Consider the following 24,252-nt stretch of genomic DNA (forward strand, 5'->3'; position numbering starts at 1 on the left):
GTTTTCTGTGCCAGAAAATACCCTTTACTGAGATTTGGGGGTATGCTGGAACTCTTCCAGAATAGAGGAGGAGGTGGAGGCTGCACACCATATGTGTGTGTGTGTGTGTGTGTGTGTGTGTGTGCGCGTGCCTGTATAAATTTGACGTTAACTTGTGTTCCTTCATAAACGTGCGCATGTGCCTCCATATGTGTTTGTACATGCGTGCGGTGAATAAGTAATGTAAGATGAAAACACATGAGGGTTAGTGGTGTTTGAAGACGAGGGGCTCCCTCGCTTCGATAACCATGTATATGTATTTCGGGGGTTGGAGGTGGGAGGTGTGTGTGGGTGTGTGGGTGTGTGTGTGCGTGCGTGTGCCAGGGAATGCCTGCGGTGTTTTTGGCACCAGCACATAGCTGGTACAACTGACAGCTCACCGGCCACCTGATCCATAATTTACCCTGACAAGACTGAACACAGCCTGCCCACTACCTGCCAACTCTGGCTATGTGACTAGACAAAGAAGTGGGGTGAGGGGTGGAGCTGGGGAGGGGTTTGAGAGCAGGATGAGAAGATCCTTCAAGGCGAGGCTGGCACAGTAACTGAGGTGGTGATCACTAATGAAGGGATTACTGCGCAGAGGAGTGAAGAGACTTGTAACTCAACCACAAAGCTAATGAATGAATAAACGAGATTATGTTATTTATTATAAAGGGCTAAATAGGTCTAGCCTTGAGGCAAAGTGAATTTCATTCAGGTCCTTTTTTACAGTTTAATATATCCATCCTCATAGCCGGTAGTCCCATGAGGAGTGATAATGCCTGGAATGAAGATCATTCAGAGAATGTTTATGCTCAGTGTAGGATTGTGAAATTACAGGCCAGGGACTCAGTCAGTTCAATTTACTGCCTGTGCAACACAGCTGTGGTCTTTCCTCTTGTACTGAAGACTGATGTGGACTTCATCTCTCTCACTCTTGCTGTGTTTTGAGTTTTAGTATTTGTGAGTTGTCTTTGTTAGTCTTCTGGCCAACGCAGTATGTGGAAATAAAGTGTGGGTACTGTAGTTTCTCAAATCGCTAATTACATTGAAGTAAATTGAATATTTTGGGGTTTTTGAGTGTTTGGCTGACAAAAGAAGACATATAAGGATATTGCCTTGACTTCTTTGTCTAGTCACAACAGTTTGCACTGTTTTCTGATGTTTTGCAGACCAGACGAATAATCCATTAATTAACTAATCAACTAGTCAGCAGATTAAACAGTAGTAAAGATAACTGTTAATATCTGCAGCCTTACGTTACTATGCATCACTTTTTGCACTATGCACACATGTAGAGTCAGTGTGTTGCTTGTCTAAGCGAAGTGATGACAGAGTGCTTAGCATCAAAGCCAGCTGCTGTGTGTCTAAACACACCTCAGACCTACTGGCTCGCTCTCCTGATGAGCACAGCTACTTTATGGAAGTGTTTGATTGCACTCGTGAGAGCTAAGAAATGACCCCAGCAATGGGGTGCGTGCGTGCGTGTGTGTGTGTGTGTGTGTGTGTATGTGTGCGCGTGCATTCGTGTGTCAAAGAATGCCTTCCAAAACCAATGCCTGCACTTTTTCTACTTGTGCAAATCTGACACACTTACATATGATATGTGTGTGTGCATGTGCATATGTGAGTGTACATGCATGATTGCTTTGAACGCCTGTCTAAGAGTGGCTGTATCTCAGCAGACCGTGAAAATCGAATTTGGAGAATCCACCTAGATCACCTTTCATCTCTCGGAAGTTCATCTTTGCTTTTAACCCTCCTGGCTAACCAGTAAGAAGCTGGCAACGGAGAGTGGAGGGGGTGGGTGATTTGTGTGTGTGTGTGTGTGTGTGTGTGTGTGTTACATCGATGAACGCTCTCCTGACATTGTAGATATGCCTTCATAATCCACATTTCACGCTAGTCAAGACGCTTTTGATGTGATACAAATTTGAGAGGAAATTATAGACAGCTTTCCAGATGCAAGGGTATAGCATGTTAGTGCTGTGTCCATTGCAACAGTAGAGTGTAGTGCATAATGATTTAATCATATTTAATTCTCAAAAACTAATGAAACAAATAAAACGAATCAGAAAAAAGTCAAAACTTTCCCACCTCAAGGCAGAATTATTCCACATAGTTTGATAAAAAATAATTATTTAAGAATTACTTTGAGATGCAAATTACATTTTTTACATTTTTCAATAATTTTCTCAATGTATTTTTTAATCCATTTTGTTATATTCTCTGACCAATGATACAAAACCAATAATCAAAATTCTCTTAATCTTTATCACTTAATCGTCTTGTTTCAGCTCTAAAATAACTTCTTATATTTTGCAGTGGGAGTTGGGAGCGTAAATATCAGTGGGAGACAGAAATGAACCGAGAACAAGTCTTTATTCTGAAGGTTCAACAGACAGAGTCAAGCACACATGCAGCATCCATCAAATTACCAGTCAGCAGTGCACATCTGTTGGGCAAACGTCTTCTCACTGTTCTGTGAGGAATAACTGAAACATAATAGATGTGGCAGAGCAGATGTTTTGTCCACGTCATACATGTTACAGTCAAAGTACACATTCATACAGCCTTAATGCCTTCACGCGGGACTCAAAGCCACAACAGAACCTCAGCCTCGTCACTGAACAAACTACAGATACAGTAGAAACCATGAAAGACCCCTCAGTCTCTGCTTCTACTACAGTCTTGTGTGTGTTCTTTCTCCAGCCTGTGGCTGTAACACACAGTGGAACAGATGTTTAATTGATTCACTTCGGCCTGAGAGAGTGTCATAAGTTATCTATGTTTGGTCAGCAAGTGTCTGTGTGCTACTTTCCTCCCTTGTCTTTTCCCTGGCTCCTTCCTCCCATCTCCCAGTCTATCTTGTTCTCTGTCTAGTTTTTGCTTACAGCAGCATCTGCTACTTGGGGAAAAAAACAAAAAACACTGTGTGTCCTCGTCAAGGTTGTCGTTGTAGTGTGAAGGCCAGGTAAAAACAGACAGACGCTTGGGTTTGGAGGTCCCTGACTTTTACCTGTTGCTGTTTATAAAACGAGAGAAGCTCTGCAAGATGCAGGGTCAAGGCTTAAAAAGGGATTGTGTGTGTGTGTGTGTGTGTGTGTGTGTGTGTGTGTGTGTGTGTGTGTGTTGTGTGTGTGTGTGTGTGTGTGTGTTACATCGATGAACGCTCTCCTGACATTGTAGATATGCCTTCATAATCCACATTTCACGCTAGTCAAGACGCTTTTGATGTGATACAAATTTGAGAGGAAATTATAGACAGCTTTCCAGATGCAAGGGTATAGCATGTTAGTGCTGTGTCCATTGCAACAGTAGAGTGTAGTGCATAATGATTTAATCATATTTAATTCTCAAAAACTAATGAAACAAATAAAACGAATCAGAAAAAAGTCAAAACTTTCCCACCTCAAGGCAGAATTATTCCACATAGTTTGATAAAAAATAATTATTTAAGAATTACTTTGAGATGCAAATTACATTTTTTACATTTTTCAATAATTTTCTCAATGTATTTTTTAATCCATTTTGTTATATTCTCTGACCAATGATACAAAACCAATAATCAAAATTCTCTTAATCTTTATCACTTAATCGTCTTGTTTCAGCTCTAAAATAACTTCTTATATTTTGCAGTGGGAGTTGGGAGCGTAAATATCAGTGGGAGACAGAAATGAACCGAGAACAAGTCTTTATTCTGAAGGTTCAACAGACAGAGTCAAGCACACATGCAGCATCCATCAAATTACCAGTCAGCAGTGCACATCTGTTGGGCAAACGTCTTCTCACTGTTCTGTGAGGAATAACTGAAACATAATAGATGTGGCAGAGCAGATGTTTTGTCCACGTCATACATGTTACAGTCAAAGTACACATTCATACAGCCTTAATGCCTTCACGCGGGACTCAAAGCCACAACAGAACCTCAGCCTCGTCACTGAACAAACTACAGATACAGTAGAAACCATGAAAGACCCCTCAGTCTCTGCTTCTACTACAGTCTTGTGTGTGTTCTTTCTCCAGCCTGTGGCTGTAACACACAGTGGAACAGATGTTTAATTGATTCACTTCGGCCTGAGAGAGTGTCATAAGTTATCTATGTTTGGTCAGCAAGTGTCTGTGTGCTACTTTCCTCCCTTGTCTTTTCCCTGGCTCCTTCCTCCCATCTCCCAGTCTATCTTGTTCTCTGTCTAGTTTTTGCTTACAGCAGCATCTGCTACTTGGGGAAAAAAACAAAAAACACTGTGTGTCCTCGTCAAGGTTGTCGTTGTAGTGTGAAGGCCAGGTAAAAACAGACAGACGCTTGGGTTTGGAGGTCCCTGACTTTTACCTGTTGCTGTTTATAAAACGAGAGAAGCTCTGCAAGATGCAGGGTCAAGGCTTAAAAAGGGATTGTGTGTGTGTGTGTGTGTGTGTGTGTGTGTGTGTGTGTGTGTGTGTGTGTGTGTGTGTGTGTGTGTGTGTGTGTGTGTGTGTGTGTGTGTGTTTGTGTGTGTGTGTGTATGTGTGTGCGTGTGACTCTGTGTGCAATACATGTGTGGGATCTGCTTGATGTTTTCCTTTCCTATCAGTAATCTTGCTCTTGAGGCCTGACTGAGCAGAATCAAAACTGTAAATAGCCCTTGAGGAGCCCAGGAGCCGGGAAAACACTCTCAGACATAGTCTTTCCAAACTGAACACACACACGTAGACGCTCGCTGGCACAAACACACACACACATACTAAAAATGTACAGTTGAGGGCCTTAACTGCACGTCTGAAAGCCACATTTCAGTGCAGAGGGAATGTTTTGTTCAAGCTGAGCAGAAATCTGACCTCTTGGTGTGGATAGAAGCGTTCCAGTTGGGTTTAAGAGTGTGTTGTTTTGGTCATGGTGGTCTGCTCTCTCTCTCTCTCTCTCTCTCTCTCTCTCTCTCTCTCTCTCTCTCTCTCTCTCTCTCTCTCTCTCTCTCTCTCTCTCTCTCACTGTGAGCCCGGATGGTACTGCCTGGTCCTGTTGGACCAACTAGTATATAGGCCACTTTCTCCTTGTACTCTACCAGCCGTCGAGGCCTCATGTCTTCACTGACGTCTCCCAGACGGCTCATCAGCTCTTCACAGCTCCCCGGCTACTCGCAACACTCCACCACACTTCTCCACTCTGTCACTTTTAGGCAGCTAACAACACCGTCAGAGTAGCTCTGTCTTTTTTCTGTGTCTCAGTGACTCTATCTTTTTTTTTTTTTCCTCCCTTTCTCTCCTCCTGTGTGTTTCACGGCTGTCACGTCCATATGTTGTAGAGTCTGGAGGAGGAGGAATGCTTCGCTCTTTGGCAGCTTCTCAACCTGTTCGGCCCATTCATTAGGGAGAACGCGTGCTGATCTGGTCAAATAGCATTATCAGTGTGTGATTGTGGTTAATGAGCATCCATGCTTGGGCTGTGCAGGACCTCAGGCTTCTGGTCGTCAGATTGTTTCCACAGTGAGGAGTATGGGCAGCGCCCTGCCACCGATCCTCAATCGGCTGGCTTCTGTCTTCCCTGCCAGGCTAAAGCTGTTCAGGACAAATGGTCCTGTGGTGCTGACAGCAGCGATACAGAATGGCTGCACTGCAAAAGAAATAACCTTTTAATAAGTCATTTAAATCTCATTTCAAAGATTTTGTGACAAGATGCATTTACTTCCAGTCAAAATCCTTACATGTAGGCCTCGTGTGGAGTCCGGTTTGAATGAAACTTTGACCTGCAATATAGCAAGACTCATCAATGTCCAGTTTGACCTCTAGATGAAGGATTATCATGTTGCCATTTCAGTTTGTCCTTCCTCGGCTGCATGCTGAAAGAAAATAAGCAACGGTATAGGGGGTGAATCACGGCCGTGAGTGCTATGATAGGAATAGAGGGTCGTGAGAGTTAAGAGTTTCTTGTCTTGCCTGTGACTAAGTTTTGCAGTGCCAGTTCTTTTGTGGCTACAAGCATAAGAATATTAAACTGAAGATTGGCACCAACAGTGGCCCATCTTTGTGAGTCATGTCTAACCTCATTATTGGGACACATTTTCCTGTACATGGCAGAAAGAGAGTGTGAGCACAATGCTCTCTCAATCCTAGAATCCAGTGTGGCAGCAGTGTCGCTGATCAATTAAAAACAGAGAGCTTTGACAAAACTCTTGAGATGTGAGAACTTTATATCGAGTGGTTTGGCTTTTTTTATTATGTAAGTAACTGACTCATCATTTTGACTTGTCTGCTGGCCCTCACTGTCCCACTGCATCTGTATTCATTTCAGTTCTGCAGTGTCTCTGCATAAATCGATAATGTTGGTGAAAAGCTGTACAGCCGGCAGTAGTTTCTCTCGTTACCATTATGTTCTTTTGCTCTGATGGGCTCCCAACAGAACACAATTGCCTCTCCCACGGGCACTGTTTGTGTACATCCCAGTAGGTGGGCTTGTGTGCATTCCTTGATACAGTATATTTTTATGGTCTTTGTGTATGTGTGTAAGAAACGGAGTACATGTGGATATTTCTATCTGCGTGAGTGTTTCTGCGCGCAGGCTTTAGCGAGGCAGTGTGTTTGCTTATCCTCCCTCTACTCTCCGGGCTTCATTTTTATGTAATGTTGCTCAATTCGAACCAGGTCCCCCTCAGCCGAGGGACCCCAGCAGCTGGCAGAAATAAACATAATGAGTTTTTCAGCATTGTAGCAGCGCTCTGAGCCCCTTTGAATTATAGAGATGTAGAGCGGTGGAGCATAGCTGCCGCGTGTTCACCCAAGGGAAGGTGCACCAGGAAGTACTCTCAGGCATCAATCAGCTTGGGAGGGAGGATGAAAAAGGATTAGATAGTGATGTCATAAATCCATTTGCTCTCCAGGAAGTGTGTCAGCACTGGGGATCCTTACAGAGTTTCCAGAGGATGGAACGGATTTGACTGAAGCAGTTGGAGGTGGAAATCCTTCGCTGTAGGAACTGGGAATGATACCTAATAATTTTCAGCCTCCAAAGTAATACTGAAGGACTGTAATGTGAAAACCTGCACAAAGTTAGTACTACAAAACATGTGTATATGAAAGGAGTGAGCGTGCCTTTGCTGCTGTGCCAAGAGCCATTTCCTAGCTCCCTTTGATTGTAAAACAAAGCAAAATAGCAGTGACTGATATTGTAGCTAATAAACAGCAGATTTTTCTTTGAGCCAGTGACACCATATATTACAGTGCCCTTACTTGATGTGAAATCAGCGCAGAGATGAGCACCCCTGACTCCAGACTCCAGACTGTACGCATGTCTAGAGTCCATATTCCCCTAGCTTTCTTTATTCAAGTTGTGGGTTCACCTAGATTTGTTCATCCATGCAGAACTCAGCAGCAATGTTCACTGACCATGTCATTTGCATACCACTATTTTCTGTACGTGTGCATGCACATGCAAAAGTTAACTTCCCGGGCTAAAGCTGATGTGAATCCCAGCTACTTTCCACCAACCACAGCAACAGAGCATCCTCACAGACAAGGGAGTAACTTGGCAAGTTCCCCCAGAGACAGAAAACTCTCTGGTCAGCAGACATCGTCAGATGGGTCAAACAACAGAAGCTGTAGCAGTATATATGAGCCATGTGCTCTTATCATAAAGCGTGAAGTGTCCGCCTTAGGAAGAGTTCCCTTTTTATGCAATATGCATGCGTGGGACAGTGAATTTCATAGATGTGCCATTTACAGCTCAGCAACAGTCAAATGCAGAAGGTCATGTCAACATGCACAAGTCATCAGTCCTTGAAGCACATGAGCTACAGCGAGAATGTTATTACCTGGGAAATTTTCAGGGACCTGAATATCACCTGGGCAATTTTCGAAGACTTGAAAACATTGCACGGTTTCTTTTGCAAAATGCCAGTGGAAAAGGTCAGAGTATGTCATAAACAGTGTGGATCCTGACTAGTTTAAACTTCACAGGATGCTGCTGACATTTGAGCATTGCCTAAATGTCACAGCACTGCTGAACAGGTGCCAATGTGGTTTTTAGGATGGGCTCTTATGGCAGGATATTGCAGCATCCTCCTGGGGGGCATTTTCAGGAAAAGCAAAATTAGTTCAGCTACAAGATCTCGACCAGCAAAATACTTAGAGATGTTGTTGCAGAACAGTGTTGATAACCCAGCCCTGGAGTACGCGCTGAAACTATGGCATGTCTCTTTTTACAGGATAAAGCAAGACTTCATTGCTGCAGGAGAAAAGTGTGGTTTCACTTGTTTACGTGTGAGTCATTTTCCCCACATATTTTCCCCTGCCATCCCTCACTTTAACCATCTCTTTCTCTCCTTCTATCTTCCACCTTCTTTAATGTCCTCCGGGTGTCATCAGGGGTGACCACCCTGAAGATAAGACACTGGAAATCCAGAAGCGTGTGTGTGGGTGTATGTGTGTGCGCCTATCTGCGTAAGCACCTGTAATGAGCACCACATGTGTGTGCATCGGAGCCCAGGCTAATGAAGCCCAGTCCATTATTTATTTCCCGTGGCCCTGTCGCTTGGCCTGTCGATGCACCTGTGTACACATGCGCGCACACACACACACACACACACACACCATCTGTCTATAATGACCGTTCTCTTTCGTACTGCATAGCGCTACAGTCCCTGGAGTGGTCATTAGACGAAAGAAGGAGAGAGTGACTGAGGGAGAGAGACCAGTGCTTTGGGCGTAGATTTGGAACCAGTTTTTTGGTTGTGCTTTGGGGTGGGGGGTTGGGGAGGTCAGGGTAGGGTGGACCCATAATGCTTAGAAAGTGCAGTAGCACAGAGGAACTCAGCATATTTTGATTTCGCTCCCCACCTGGGTGGCTTGTATGGTTGGCGTGCTTTTCCTGCTTTCTTTTCCCTCTGTCATGAGAATACAATCTGCTACTGAGGTTATATGAATCTTCCACAGTGTTCTGCAAAGAAATAATACAATACTTTCTTATATCAGCAGAGGTAACTGAATCCACCAAACCACTGCGGGTGACACTGTCAAGTTCAGCATGCTGCCACTGGAGTTAACGAAAACACAACAATTATTGTCAGCCGTTAGATGATGGATAACTTGTTAGAGTCCAAAAGTAAATTCAAAACCTCTCTTTTTCTGCTATTTTGTCTCTCCCTTCTTTTACAGTGACGGCCAGCTCTCAGCAGGGAGGCTGCTCCCATTATATCCACAGCACTTAGCTTTCTGGCCTTGTGGCCCTACCCAAATCCCCTCCGCTGGCTCCTGCTAATCCCCACCAATAGTAGAAGGACGTGGCAGACAGGGGGGGGGGGGGGGGAATAGAAAGACAAACAGGCAGCTCAAATGTGGCTTCCATTTTAATAGGACTTCTTAATATCTCCCAGTGGTATCACAACTAAGCGTGAACTTCCCTTTGACACAACCTGATTCTGGTTCTACTCTGCAATGTATGTTACATTTGACATCATATTTGAAGCAATTTTCATTTCATATAAACACCAGCAATTACAGACATTCTCAGCATACATTACACCACTACTATAATTTAACAAACAGCTTGGGGCACTGTATGTGTGCACCATGTGTGCGTGAAATGTGTGGTCGTGTGTGTTGCAAAGCTGCAGATAAGATTTTGTCTCAGGTATCAGTAGACAAAGATGCCTCCACGCCACCGTCTGCTCCTTTTGTCATCAGGCTGATGAACAGGTCCAGAGGGAGAGTAAAGGTGAATTATTCATACAAATTTGCGTGTCTGTCTTCGCAGGGAGCTGAATGGGAATAACCTCACACGCATCACCAAGAGTGACTTTGCTGGACTCAAGTACCTCCGAGTTCTGTAAGTACTTGCCTTCCTGTTGATGTGTGATGATGAGATGTTTGTATGTGTATCTGTGGTGCATGTCAGTGTCAGAGTTTATCTGTTCGTGCGTACCAGAGCTTGCAGCTCACAAGTTGTACAGACTTGCTGCTCAAATTAGCATAAACCCAGCGAAGCGGAGATGCTTCTGTCAAGAGCCCTACTCAGGAGTACATTAAGCTGCTGAGTGACTGCAACTAGTGATGTAATGGACTTCTCTCTTACTGTATTCTGTCTGTTGTAGTAGCACTTATTGTCCCTTAGACACACACACACTCACTTGCCCTTTGTTCCCACACATCAACATGTAATGTGTACACAAGCGCAAGTCCTAAATAGGCTCTCAACACATTTAACATATTCAGGTGAAGTCATTGACTCCCTCCATGTTGAAATTAAAAAGCACTTGTGACTTAAAGTAGTTGCACAAGTGTCTATATGTGTGCGCACACACTTGTGTGTAGTGCCATAGGTGATAAAAACGCTGCCAGAGGGGAAGCTGTGTAGACCTGAACACGTTTTAGATGTAACACGAGCTGCACATAATTCCTGCTACACAGCAAAGCCCGACTATTTTCAAGCCTCATCGTTACTCGCCCATCCCCCTGCTCCCCCCTTTTCTTTTTCTCCCACAGCTCCTTGTCCCCTCTCGTCTTCCCATGCATGCCTCCTTTTCTGCACCATCTTCTACCCCCACGCCGAGGTTAAATGCCTTCATGTCGCCAGCTTGTCACTAGCAAGTAAGAAGGAAACAACTCCTTGCAGGGGTACTAAAAACAGAACTTCCCTTGCTGTAAAAGCCTGATTCTCTCACACCACCACCACCACCACTGCGCTACATGTAACACACTCTCTTTCTGCAATGTCAGCCAACCATATACATGATGCATGATTAGAATGGTGTGGGTGCATGACATGTCTGCATGCGCAAAAGTCTGCCTCTGTGTATTGGGTCTGATCTTTCTGGGGCAACAGCCACAAGACTAACAGCAGGTCGACCTCTGATCCTGCTGACCCCGGGGCAACCCTCAGAAGGAGCCAAACAGGAACAGAGGTTTATCTTTACAGTCAGCTGCCATCCATCCTGTCAGTCTAAAATCAACACAGCTGATTTACCATCATTCATCTGGCACTGGGTGCTTGGCTGGTCTAGATCAGCAGTGTGTGTGTGTGTGTGTGTGTGTGTGTGTGTGTGCCTGTGTGTGTGTGTGTGGGGAGATGCAGAACAATAGAGGAACAATCTTTGGAAAAATAGATCACAGAAAATGAAGGCTACATGCCCTCAGACTGTCTGCAAAAAACTTTTCTCAATTCAAAAGTACTCATCACAATTTTTTTTCACTTCCATCTAAATTCATGAGAAAGAGATCGGAGGTGAATTGCACTTTTCTCTCTATGTTTATGGAGTGCGAACAGTGATTAGCATTTATATTCGATGGGGAGGAGGCCCAGACTGCTGAGCTGCAGCGCGGCGTGGCCTCACAGGAGACATGAGAGGTTGCCTTCAACACAGAACAGTTGTATACGTAATGAAGGAAAGCTCTTGTTGCTTCTAAAGCTGCTGGACACTTTTCTCTCCTTCCTGACCTTGTGTTATTGTAACACTTCCAAAACCATCCAAGCCTCTTTTTTGTGCGTTAGCTTTGGCAGTGTAGGTGGGGAAAGGAAGTGTTCCTGCATGTGTGTGTGTGCATGTGTGTGTGTGTGTACTGTATATTTGTGTGCATCCATGTTTGTTTGTGTTCGACTAATAGCCTTGATGTAGTGCCTGCAACTCTGATACTCTCCAACTATGCTATCCAACAGGTACACACACACACACACAGAACCTACTTTCCTTTGATTGTGCCAATTGTAAAAACCTTGGAGCCCACATTAGTTTCCTCTCTAACACTTTCTGACCCCCTGCCTACCTTTCGTCTCGTCTCCGCCCAGCCGCTACACCCAGTGGACCACACCAGAGCCCGGACCCACACTTTCTGAGCCACCTTGGAAACTTTCCTGGCTGCTATCCCTGCGTCTATTGCCAAGATTCCACACTGTGCCCTCAGTCCACACCACTGCCCCTCTCTCTGTGTGTGTGTGTGTGTGTGTGTGTGTGAGTGTGTGTGTGTGTGTGTGTTTGTGTGTGTGTGTGTGCAAGAGAGAGAGAGAGAGAGGTGTTGAATATACTGCACGCAGCTTGAATATACATACTGCAAGAAGTCTTGCCACCCAAACCCCAAAGCCCCCTATACTTTGTTAAAGCCTGAGTGACCGTCTACAGACTCGTAAAAAAAATCAAAGCCACACTGTATCATGTAGTTTCTAAGGCTCTCTGTCTGTTCTCTCTCTCTCTCTCTGCAGGCAGCTGATGGAGAATCAGATTACTGTGATCGAGCGTGGGGCTTTTGATGACATGAAGGAGCTGGAGAGACTGTGAGTACAACCAAGGCTGACCAGCAATAATACATTTTTATTTCTCTGCTAAACTTGAACTTCAAATCGTACTGATCTCTATTCAGCTCTTGTATTAGTTGAGTGTAATGAGCCCAACAGGAGGAACTGACTGTAAATGGTGTATCAAGTGTGAGGCACTTCCCTGTCATTTCATTGTGGTCGGATGGTGCTGAGAGGGTACAGCGTGGGCTGGGAGTATTTTTTTTATTAGCTTTGCCTGACAGGAATGCCCTCGGTGGGATGTGTGGGCTTAAGAGGCCTCCCCCACCGCAGACCCTGGCTCATCTGGACAGCACCAGGACTCCTCGGCAGCTTGTAAACTGGCTGGGAAAACACACAGACAAACACGGTCAACCACACCTCAACCAGCTCATTAGCAAATCAATAGTGCTACCCGCATGGAAACCTGCACAGCAGATGATTTTATGGACACATGCCGTCATGCACACATAGTGGTTAACTTTCCCCTGATCTGAAACCCACATTAACAATTTACATTACCATACTGGAGGCCGTGTAACAACTCGCCTTCCCTCCTCCACCGTATTCAACTGATCCCAAACATTGGGTAGACATATCCATGTGCCAGACCAATGTGGAAATTAAGCGGCTCGTTTCTCTAATGTTTAAAAGCCACTTACCCACCAGCAGGTACAGTTCAGTGTGAACGGAGCAGCAGCAGACCATTAATGCCCATTACGCACTAAATCTCCACCTCAGCTGGCCAAGCACTCTTCTTAGTGTATACAGTGAGTGGCACAGGTCCCAACATCTGTCTGAATGTGTCTGAAGGCATGGCAGCGGCCTGCCTTACAGATTTGTAGCCTCTCTGTGCCACAGCCGCTGCATTCACTCCCATGTGCCTCCAATGGGCCATTCAGAGGGAAGAGAGTTGTGGTTTCCAACAGATTAGCAACAGTCTGTTCCTCATTGACTTAATTGTTGTATTTGAATAAAGCCTGCCAGTCTTGGACGTTAGTTGTTCGACATGGAGTCTGTTGCCAACCACCATTCCTGTCAGTGCTTCCTTGGGCTTGAATACGCTCATCCATTTCTCTTAATTTTATTTAGAAACATCTTGTTTTGATAGTTTTTCCCAGATAAAATCTGTTCCTGTTCAGATAACTGGTGGATGTAATTCACTTGTTTAAATGGGAATGTTGCTATTCCGTTACTCTGGGAAAGTCACAAGAGCGCTGAATTCTACTAAGCGCAGCATTGTAATTTAACTGTGCGGAGATAATTTACGGCTCTGTCTCTCACTAGCAGTTTAATTCCCCTGAACTTTCAGCTGGATATTTATGTGACATTCTGAGCACAGTGAAACACAATAGCCTGTGGCTAAGCCGATTCTACGGCAGCTAGCAGAAATTATTCACAGCCTACACACTCAAGGGCACACATGCATAGACACACACACAAACTCACTGGTTGATCATATGTTTTCCCTGCCGCAGGCGGCTGAACCGTAATCAACTGCAGCAGCTTCCTGAGCTGCTGTTTCAGAAGAACCCTGCCCTGTCTCGACTGTAAGTTCACTTTTTTTATTTCATTTGAGTACACGCTCATTTTTTCTTTTCTGTCAGTATACACACCATCTCTGTTTGTCTTTCCTTTATTATGCAAGCCATTAAAGTTGCTCTCAGAGATCTGATGTACTACAGCTATATACTGCACGGCATGGTTTCAAGAAGTCTGATGAATGTTTGCTTTGGTTTGGTTAAACATAATTAAAGAACAATTTAGCTTCAATTGCGCTTGCTGGAAGGTCATCAAGTCTCATTAACATTAAGACTTATTAGGTGAAGTGTGTGAATTATACCCTGTGATTTCCACTGTGCTGTCTGTCTGTGAGACAAAATGAACCGGATGAGTGGAAATCTTGAGTTCTTTGCACATTGTTGGGCCTTCATGCCAGGTCATCTGCAGTTTCTCTGTGCTCGCCTGTCTGCAAGAGAATCCACTGGTGACAGGGAGTTGGTGTGACATTGGGACTTGAACTAAGGGACACATTAGACTTTGAACTCTGTTCCAGGTGAAAGGATGTCTGTGTTACTTAATGAGGTCGTTTTATGTCACTGGAGAGGTCCCTAAAGCTCCCTCTGCCAATGGACTCAAATACCTCCATCCTATGAATGAAATGTGTCATCACAGTCTTGATTTTGTTTCAACTTGTGAAGACCTATCCGATAATATCACACACCAACATATTCTTACACTCATGCACCCCATACAGTGAGACAATCCCACAGTAATGCTAAACTTTTATTCCCATCTGCAACGAAGCTCCATGTTTTTTTTTTTTTGGTTTTTTTTTCATGCTTCAAGATAATCAGCGTCCCTGTTGCTAGCTGATCATTCCAGCTCCCATTATTTCAGTTCAGATTACCTGAAGCATCTGGGAATAATGAAACAGTGGGACATGGAAAAATCATTTCCCTCCCTTCTATCCACATAGTGGTGCTACTAACCCATGATCCCAGCCTCAGCCCTCCATCTGTTTATCTTGCGTTTGATGTTTTAACACCATCTTGAATCTATCTGTCACTTCCTCGCAACTATCTCCCCACGTCACCTATCATTATGCCAAAACCAACCTGTGGGACTTAAGGGCAAAGCCTCATCCTTTTTGGGGGCAAGGCTGGCCCCGCTTGTGGCTTGCTAACACTGAGCAGCACTGAGTTGTCTGTCTAGCTGGAACAGACGCAGAGCAGACCGAGGCCTTCCAGACCAGTGGATGGCCTTGAACAAGCGTGATTAGTCCATCTGGAGCAGCGGGCTTTGCCAACAGCCAGAGGATTGTGCTAGCACAGCTCCCCTGTTTCATCCAATCTAACTTCACGCTCATTATTCTAAACCTAGCGCTGGCTTTTCTGCCATGTTCTGGAGAATGAGACTTTGTTTAACATTGCTTAATCGAATCGCGATGTGTCTGTGTATACACTCATTTGTTCTTTATCCTTGGCTGGATGAAAGAGAACGGTAATGGATCTTGTAGCTTTTCAGGTGTGGAAGTGCCGTACATTCTTTAACAGTAAAAACAAATCTACCATCCAGGGCCGTGGAATCAAATATAATGCAATCTTTATGGTGCCTGTGTTTGACTGATAGATACTACTTTATGAAAGACTTTTAGTGCTTGTAAAAAAAATTAGGTCTAGTAGCGTGGGATCCGGACCAACAGTAGAAGACAAAGGTTTTTCCTAATGTGTTTCTTAACTCCTGAGCGGTGGTGTCTGGGCCACACCGTAAGTTCTGGTTCCAGTCTGATGCGGTTAGGTTACAGCCTTGTCTCGCTCCCGCCAGCAGCTTTTAATGGACTTAAAAGGTTCTGAGCTCCCAGAGGAAGACTTTTGCCGCTATTTCATTTCAGCATTTGTGTGTGTGTGTGTGTGTGTGTCTGAGGATGACATAGAGAGAGACAGAGAGAATGAGAGTCTATGGTTGCGTTTGTATGCGTGTGTTTCTTTGCACTTGCTCAAAGTTCTCACCAGGGCTTGTTAGGGTCTGCCTTTATGATCCTAACAAGAGGGTTAATGTGAAACCCCGCTGCCCTCAGGTGGAGCACTAACCCAGATGGTTTCTGTCCTCATGGACGCAGGATTAATTGTCCCCCTTCTCCTTTTCTTGTACTTTTTACACTCTCCCTCTTGCTCTTTCTCTCTTTGCTCGTTCTGGAGTGAGGGCTCGAGGAAAAGCTTGTATAACAAAGTGGCTATTTGTCTTAGACACCCCGCTGAGAGGACAAACAGAAAGAAGGACGTCGGGGATAGAGGAGGGAGGGATGGCAGATGAGATCGTTGCTCTCATTAAACTTTAGAGGAAAAGCTAGCTGGGTTAATAAAAAGGCTGTCGGTTAAATGAGCAATGGAGTGTTGTTTTGTGGGGAGTTTTCAAACACTTGACTCCCATGCAGCCATTAAACTAATGGGGTAATGAGTTTTCACTACAAAGGGAAGATGGAGAATTAATGCAAGTGTTTTTACTAGTACGCGGATTTTGAAAAAATGGCACAGTTTTCTATTGACTTCACTAAAACCTTCTAATAGGAAAAAATGAGAACAAATTCATACGTAGATATAATAACTTTTTAACTTTTGCTTGAACCTAAATTGGTTGAAAATGTACTGTATTCTTTGTTTCATGTGCAAAACAGAGCTGAGGTAGTGCGAGTATATATTACTGCTCTCCGTTTTGAGAGCCTACCTCTTTATCTGCGCCCCTGCTCCTCTGTCTCTTCCCATGCACGAGAGATACCAGAGACAATGATGCATGAGCGGCAGAGGAGAGATAATTGGAATTGATTAGAGATGATTAGAGATAGTTAGAGTTAGTTAAAGCTGCCTGTGATGGATGGCACCGACGAGAAGGTATGGGAACCGGCGGCGCAGAGGTGAGAGGCGCTGCACAGAACATCAGTGAACAATAACAGTGAAAATAGAGTTGCATTCATCACTGTTAACGACCTGTTGCCCCCCAGCCCACCACCCCTGACTTCTCCTCATCCCACTTCCACTGCACTTCAGATCTGTAATCTACTCATCCATGTCTGTAATTAGTGTCTTTTCACAGTGGGAGAGCAGGAGGAAGGAAGGATGGCAGGATGGTGGAAAAAAGAGAGGATAGGTGAGAGGAGTCGGAGGAGTGCAGAGCCTGATAGCTGGCCCCGGGGGAATAGCATCTGGTTTGGGCTCAGGATGGGGGGTTGGGGGAGCGGAGGAGGCGAAGGGGTATTTTGCGGTTTTTGATTACCGTGTTGCTTGTTGCTGCCACAAACAAATGCCGGCAACAACACAAGCTTGTTTGAAAGGGGTGTTGCTTTCATTAAGGGCTAATGTGCAGTATTATGCAGTGGGGTGAGGGGACGGTTAGGAGAGGTTTTCCCTTGTGTATCTCCCCGGGAGGTATCGAGAGGGAGGAGGGGGGAGGGAGAAGGGAAGGGTGTGGTAGTACCTGCGCTACAGGGGAGCTGAGGAAACCCTGGCAAAGGATTGGAGAGGGGGTGTGTCTCATCCTCCTTTAAGATCCCTTTTTCCATCTTTCATTTTCGTGTTAACGCTTGACGACGGGTATCCTGATATACACAAACCTTAAACACAGGCTGAAATACTGGCTGGGTGACATACAAGCACATGCGCACACACCCACAGAAGAGAGGAAAAAAAAGAGGGAAAATGTAAATAACACCAATTAGACACAAACACACACAGAGTAACACTATAATTACATCTCTGTGTGCTAATGTGTGGATGGCAGGCATACACAAGGGATTACGTTCTTTATATGGCTTTGACTGTAGATAAAAGAGCGGCTTCAGCTATGTGTTGATGCCGAGCTGCCTGTTCTGTGTTTGTGTTGGAGAGATGCTGCTTTCTGTTTGTTGATCGCTTGATGCCGAGGGAACGGTAGCTGAGAAAAAAAGAATTGTTAGGAGGAAGGAAATCCAGAATAAATAATGTGCACTATCATTAAACCTATAAATCATCTCTCTGTCACAGTCTTCCCACTTGTTTTGGACCTTGTTACCGTCCAATATACAGTATTTTCTCCTTCTCGTTTGCTGCAGATTGACTGGCTTGCAAACTCAATTTGTTGTTCCAAAACTTTTTGTGCCACAAAGCAGGCAAAATAACTTTCAACTTTTGACTTTTTGTTTATGACGGCATGAAAGACTAAACTAATTTTTTTTTTCCTTCCTCGTGACTGTTTGTAAGTGTTTGTATAATACTGTGCTGTGCTGTGCTGTGTGTGTGTGTGCGTGCGTGCGTGCATGTCTGGCAGGCTGTTAATGGTCTAAGCTGGTCTTGTCGTTTCCTTCGCTTTGTCTCTGCTGATGAATGACCTGCCTCGACGTGCTAGGTCTCTCTGCCTCTCTCAGAGGACCGTTTGGGCCCCCGCTTGGCAGCAGTCCCCATGGCAACCCGTCTTCATCTGGAGGTTTCTGTGCCATCGATGGCAGACATCCTGATTTCTTGACTGTGGTTTGTCTGACACTAAGTAAACACTGACAGCAAAGAGTTCAGTGAGGGAAGTTAACTTTGGGCACAGTGAAAGCATAATACCTGCATGCATCAGAGAAACTGGCTGCTTTACTTACCAGCAATGGGATCTATCCTTCCAGATAGTTATGGTTTATTTTATCCAGATTTAGAGATATATGTGTCTGAGATTTGGGACGCTGAAGACTGAAAAATTTAACAGCAGCATCACTTTACAATCCACTGAACACTCACGCAAAACTGTCAACAGTTTTTAGAGGGACTATTTTCTTTGGTAGTTCTGAAAATGGTTGACAGTGATATATGTGGATTATCTAGAGTAATAGGGAGACTGCTTCTGGAGAGGGATACAGCTGCTGAATTTCTAAAATGTTATTTTTAAAAGCTGTGAGCACCAGAAACAAGACTTAATTCTCCTCCATCATACTGCTGTCAGAAAAGATATATCAAAACTTGAACAAATGGAACCAAAACTGTCTGCATGGCTGGATAGCACGAGAAATAAGTGAGGATTTTTCTTTTCAACCTAATCTCAGTGACTCTTTTAAGTTCTAACTTTCTAGATGCAGGGCTGGAGTTTAGGTTTGTGCAGGACTCTGAAGTACCTGACCTGGCTGCCAACCGAAAAATACCAAGCAGGCCTTAACTCCTTGCCCCTGCCCCTCTTCCTGCCCCTGTCCTTGTCAGCTGGTAAAAGTGGCTTTTATGGCTTGTCGCTGTTTTCTTTACGAGTCGGACTGTGTGTGAGAGAGAAATGCAGACCAAACCATGTGAGGAGAGCGGAAGCCAAAAGGGGGTAATTTAAAAACCACTCCGCCATCTGAAATATTCACAACCGCAGCACAATGGGAAAGAAGAGAGAGAGAGAGAGAGAGAGAGAAAGAGAGGACAAAAAAAGCAGACAGAATAAAGAGGAGGAAAGTGAAAGAAGAGAGAGTGAGACGGTCAGAGGTGCAAAAGAGAGGAGCAAAGATGCAGCGAAAGCACGAGAGAAACAGCAGTGTTTATATTTACTAACGATTCTGTGTCCTTCCTCATGAATAATTGAACAGATGGATTGAGGCTTGTTAAATATTCACACTAAAGCGCTGGGACATCAGTGCTGTTTTGTGTGTGTGTGTGTGTGTGTGTGTGTGTGTGTGTGTGTGTGTGTGTGTGTGTGTATGTATGTATGTGTGTGTGTGTGTCTGTCCAGTGTCTGGTACACACTGCTGTACATACCCGCTCATACCAGCTCTGATGCTCTAAATAATTGTACAAGCAAACATTCACACACACTCACACACAAGTTCTTCTGCAATGACCGTCCTAATCAGACACATGTGAACATTCTTGTGTGTGTGTGTGTGCGTGCGTGCGCGTGTACGTACGTCTTCACATTGGGGACTGGCCTGGTCATTATGAATTGATACGGCATGAATAAGACATCACAGTGTGGTCTAGATCCGTCATGAGTATACACACACAGGGATTTCACTCACGGAGCTGCCGAAGAAGGAGGCCTCCTCCTCCTCCTCCTCCTTTCTGTTCCGCTGCCGACAGTTCGCCTCTGTGATGGCTGGCCTCGCCTGGTCCAGATTGGACCTGACACACACGGGAGAAAAGGCTGCCCTCATGTCCTCACCCACACATGCACGCACAAACACACATACCCACACTTACTCCTTGGAATCTCAAAGCAGGGGCTTGAGGAATGCTACAGTCCCAGCCAGTAATAACCCATATAGTCGTGGTTGGGTTGTCCTGCTTGAGTGTGTATGAACACATGGTTAGTAGACATGTGTGTGCATAATGGCTCTGTACAGTCAAGCAGCATGGAGTATGAATGCAGCAATCAGAATGAGAAACCCAGTTCGTTCATCACGGCCATAATAGAGTGCAATCTCCCTGCGATAGGTGTTTCCCTCACTCAGCACATCTGTCCGTCTCGTTACAGCTCGGTTCAAGACCTGGGGTTTCGATCAACGCTATCTGCTTAGGATCATCATGTGGAAGTGTCGTGTGTGGGGAGCTTTGCAGGATGACCACAGTATCTGTGTGTAATCTCTAGTTATGAGCTGTTAGGGTCTGGACTCGAGACTCTGGAGCTCAGTGTTGGAAGTAGCCCAAGCAGACCCAAACACAGCCTCTCATCCCACGGGCGAGGCAGGGAAGAGGGAGAGGGAGAGGGGGGTCGAAAACCCTTCCCAACATCCTCCTGAGCAGGAGGAAGCAGGAAAGCGTCCCACACATGCGCATGTGTTGCCCCAGCACACATGCCCAGCAAACCCACACGCGTACAGTAAATGATTGTTCCAGCCCTATCCTGTGGCCTCCGGCTCTGTCTCTGATTCAGAGATTTAAAAAGAACAAACAAACAAACTGCAGGGCAAATTATGCCTTCAGACACACACACACACACGCAATCACACAAATGCCACTGCACACATACTTTACCCACCTCCTGCTGACTTGCTGCTGTAGCAACCAATGCTCTGCGGGGCTCGGACTCAGGCTGTTTACCTTTTCCGAGCGAGCGGAAGACACACAGAGAAAGGAAGAGTCGGGAGGTGAAATGTTTAAAAAAAAAAAAAAGGAGCCTCATATTTTCTGAACGAGATCTGATCCATTTGCTTGGGAAAAGTGTGGCGTAATGGATGGAAAGAGATTTTTGGATTTTTAGTTGTGTGTGTGTATATGTAATTATAGGCTCTAGATGCATCCCTTTATCCTCTGGAAGGAGAGTTTTTGGTTGAACTCTTTCCTCTTCCCCCGTGGCTATATTTCTGTGTGTTTGTGTATATGTGTGTGTGAACTCTGGGCTCTGTCTCCTCTCTGTCTGTGGTGAGCAGGTCCATTCCTAGGACTTTATACTTAGCACACCTCCAGGCCTTTTGTTCTTGACACGTTGCAGCTGAACTTGAAAGCTTGGTGACTGACTGTTTCACCGTATAAAGACAACGCCTTGTGTACCTCGAGGTTAATGAGGTTAAGATGGAGCAGGTTAATGGCGAAAGAAGCAAACTTCTGATGACAGATTTGCTGGCTCTTGGTTGGCTCAATGAAAGAGGCAACTTTTGTCTTTCTGCAACCGCTGTTGAGATGGACACTGCCTTCTTCCTCTAGCTTCAACAGAGCTGCTAACTGGTGGTTGTGCACTGTGGTTGTGCTCTGACCCTTCCATGTATTATATATCACTGACTGCATTTGGATGCATTGCAGTTATTCCAAAATCAAGGTAGCAGTCAGATTTATGCACCTGTCATGTAAAAACAGTAACCAGGCAATCCTTCTGGTATTTAAGATGGAATTTGATCAGGCATTTTCAACAGACCTTGATTACAAATTAAACTTGGCATTCATACAGATTACTCAGAATATTAGTTAGGCATTTTATTTTGTGTGAAACCACAAAAACTACAAGTAGAATAGTTATGAAAACTACATCGAGTAATGTAAAAGTCTAGCATATAAAGCTACCATCTCCCCACCTCATCAGTATAAAGACTTTGTATTTTAATAGGTATCACAATGGCAGCTCCAGCCTTATTAGAAGAGCCAGTGCCTCAGAATATGTTTCCTACCCAGTCTCTTCAAAGCTTAAATGAGTCTGTCTTTTCTAAATGGGTCTCTTGCAGAAAGGGAATGTTCTGCCTCAAATACATTAGGTAGCTTTTTCTTTCCTCCCTTAATATCCCATAATAGCATTTTAAGTGTATAATCTATTATTTCCTTAAGAAATACTACTACAAAAAGCAACTTCTGAGTGCTAGTCTGCCAAAACTCAAATCAAACAATGTGTCAGGATTTTCAGTTTTTGTAAATGAGTCACTGCTACTGATATAAGATATAAGCAAAAATAGGATCAACCTCTGAATCCGTGGTTCACAGTGCATCAGATTTAAAGTAGAATAAATATAACACCAATAAAAATCCGTCTGTGTTCCCTGTTTTTACTTTCTGGCACTTTTCTATTGACCACCAGATACCCTGTCTGACAGCTGTGTATTTGAAAGTCAATATAATGTCTGAGTCATGTAAACACTTGAATCAACTTGTTTAACCATTTGTGGTCATTCGCAGTAATGAGTTATGTGTGCATGTAAACACAGTCAGTGTGACTAGTGGGAGGAAACAAACAGGCGCAGCACCTGGAAAATAAAGTTTAAACACTCGTCTATTACAACTGTTTTAAATGTTGAATGTAACCAGAACCTTCTATCCTCTGCCTCTGTGCTCTGCGCTCTCTCTCCTCAGCCATCCTACCGTCTCAGTAAACAAAAGACACTTGTCTGCTTAGGTACGTGGTCTGCCCACATTCCAGTAAAAAGACATATTGAGCCGCGCAGGGCTGGTGAGCATACCGAGGAGGAAAAACTGAATTCCAGTACAAATGCCTATCTGTTTCCAATATTGGCTCCCTTTCACAATACTCTCCTGCTGGTATCACAGCGTGCAGCAGTAATCTCATTAGCCCCAGAGTGCATGTGTATGCCTACTGTGGAGATATTTTTTGGTGAGAAACAGTATGTTGTTCTGTGCAGGGGGTGCCTTTCCTTCTTAGCTTTGTATACAGTATAACAGGAAATCGCTGGAGGATGGAATCGATTCCCCTTCCCTGCTGCTTCAACCAGGAGTAAAGCTACACAGACAAAGATGCACACACACTTGCTCCACCCAAACAAAGCTTCCAGAAATGAGTGTTACATCTGAGATGCAGCCAGATCTCATATATGTGTGTGTGTGTGTGTGTGTTTACCTGTTGTGCGTTGCAAATTGAGCAGGGCCTGCAGTCACACCAATCTGACACCTCGGAGGAAGCGAAGAGGAGGAGAGAGGCATTGAGTATTGATTGTGAAGGAGGGAGTCGCAGGGAGATAGAAGGCACAGTTGGAAAACAGAAAGGATGAAAGAGGAGAGTAGGGAAAGGGAAATGAAGGTGAGGCAGGAGAGGTATATGAAACATATTTTGTAATTATTCATCCTATGGACAACATATTTTACATCTGATGTATTATGTATACATCCCAGAAAGTAGATTTTTTTTTCCCCTCATGAACTTTAAATTGTTTTTTCCGGTAGTTTCAAATCCTTTTCTCCCAAATCCAGTGTAGCGCTGCAATTCAATCAAGTAAATAGATGGAGAATGAGAGGAGTAGAAACAGAGTAAAATGAGTTAGAGGGCAATAGAAGGACCTAAAAGTGACAGATAGTGCCTGGGAAGCAATAAATAGTGTGGGGATAGAGTAAGTGCGTTTGGCAGATAAAGCAAAAGAAAGAAAAAGAGGCAGAGAGAAGAAAGATTGGCCTCATCTGTAGACTTTGAAAGGATTCTCATCTCTTCTCATCTATGTGGCCGTGCTGGGAGACAGAGAGGGAGAGGGAGCCAGGGGCACCTGCAGTGGAGCTTTAGCCAAAAGCCCCATTATCACTTCAAAGCTGGACTCTGCTGGAGGAGGCCTGTGTGACACTGGGGCCCTACGGAGGATGAAACACCGCGCAGAGATAGGACTAGAAAGCCTCCTCCCTCTGCCATCTTTCCCCGTTTTCCCTCTATCATCCCCCCTGCCCTTTTTACTGTACCTCACTTCCTCTCTGTCATCTACCTTGTCCTACCTTCCTTATCGCTTCCCTTTCCTCCCCCTCCATTACTTCCTCCCTGCGTCTTATCTGTATCTTTAGCACCTGGCTGCCTGGATGGCAAGCCCTATAAGAGATCTCTTTCTACTCCTCTTCCCTCCTGGCTGAATTTCTCCATCCTCTCTGGCTTATAAAAGGCCCCGGGACTGGAAGCCCTGATGAGCCCCAGGCTGTGGTAATGAGCTTGCAGGCCCTTTCATGTGGAGATCAAGCCGATGGCTGGAGGGGGTGTTGTTGGTGCTGGTGTTAGTGGAGTAGATAATACCAACACTGGATCTTGGCTTGTAGAATAGAAGAGGAGTAGGTCAACCCCAGCCCAGACCTGCAGTTGCAGACGGTTCCCATGAAGTTAAGAGC

At 44.7% G+C, this 24,252-nt stretch overlaps 1 protein-coding gene across 5 annotated transcripts in view; it reads left to right on the top strand.

Annotated features, from left to right (window-relative positions):
* slit1a (slit homolog 1a (Drosophila)) overlaps positions 1–24,252 on the top strand; it is an 89,876-nt gene that overhangs the window by 3,396 nt on the left and 62,228 nt on the right. For all 5 annotated transcript variants that reach the window (XM_056395173.1, XM_056395168.1, XM_056395172.1 and 2 more), the window contains exons 2-4: positions 9,746–9,817; positions 12,185–12,256; positions 13,735–13,806. In XM_056395173.1, coding sequence (XP_056251148.1) covers positions 9,746–9,817; positions 12,185–12,256; positions 13,735–13,806 — 216 coding nt within the window. The remainder of the gene's footprint in view (positions 1–9,745; positions 9,818–12,184; positions 12,257–13,734; positions 13,807–24,252) is intronic.

The sequence above is a fragment of the Seriola aureovittata genome, chromosome 14 (genome assembly GCF_021018895.1).
Source record: "Seriola aureovittata isolate HTS-2021-v1 ecotype China chromosome 14, ASM2101889v1, whole genome shotgun sequence".
In the NCBI taxonomy this organism is placed as follows: domain Eukaryota; kingdom Metazoa; phylum Chordata; class Actinopteri; order Carangiformes; family Carangidae; genus Seriola; species Seriola aureovittata.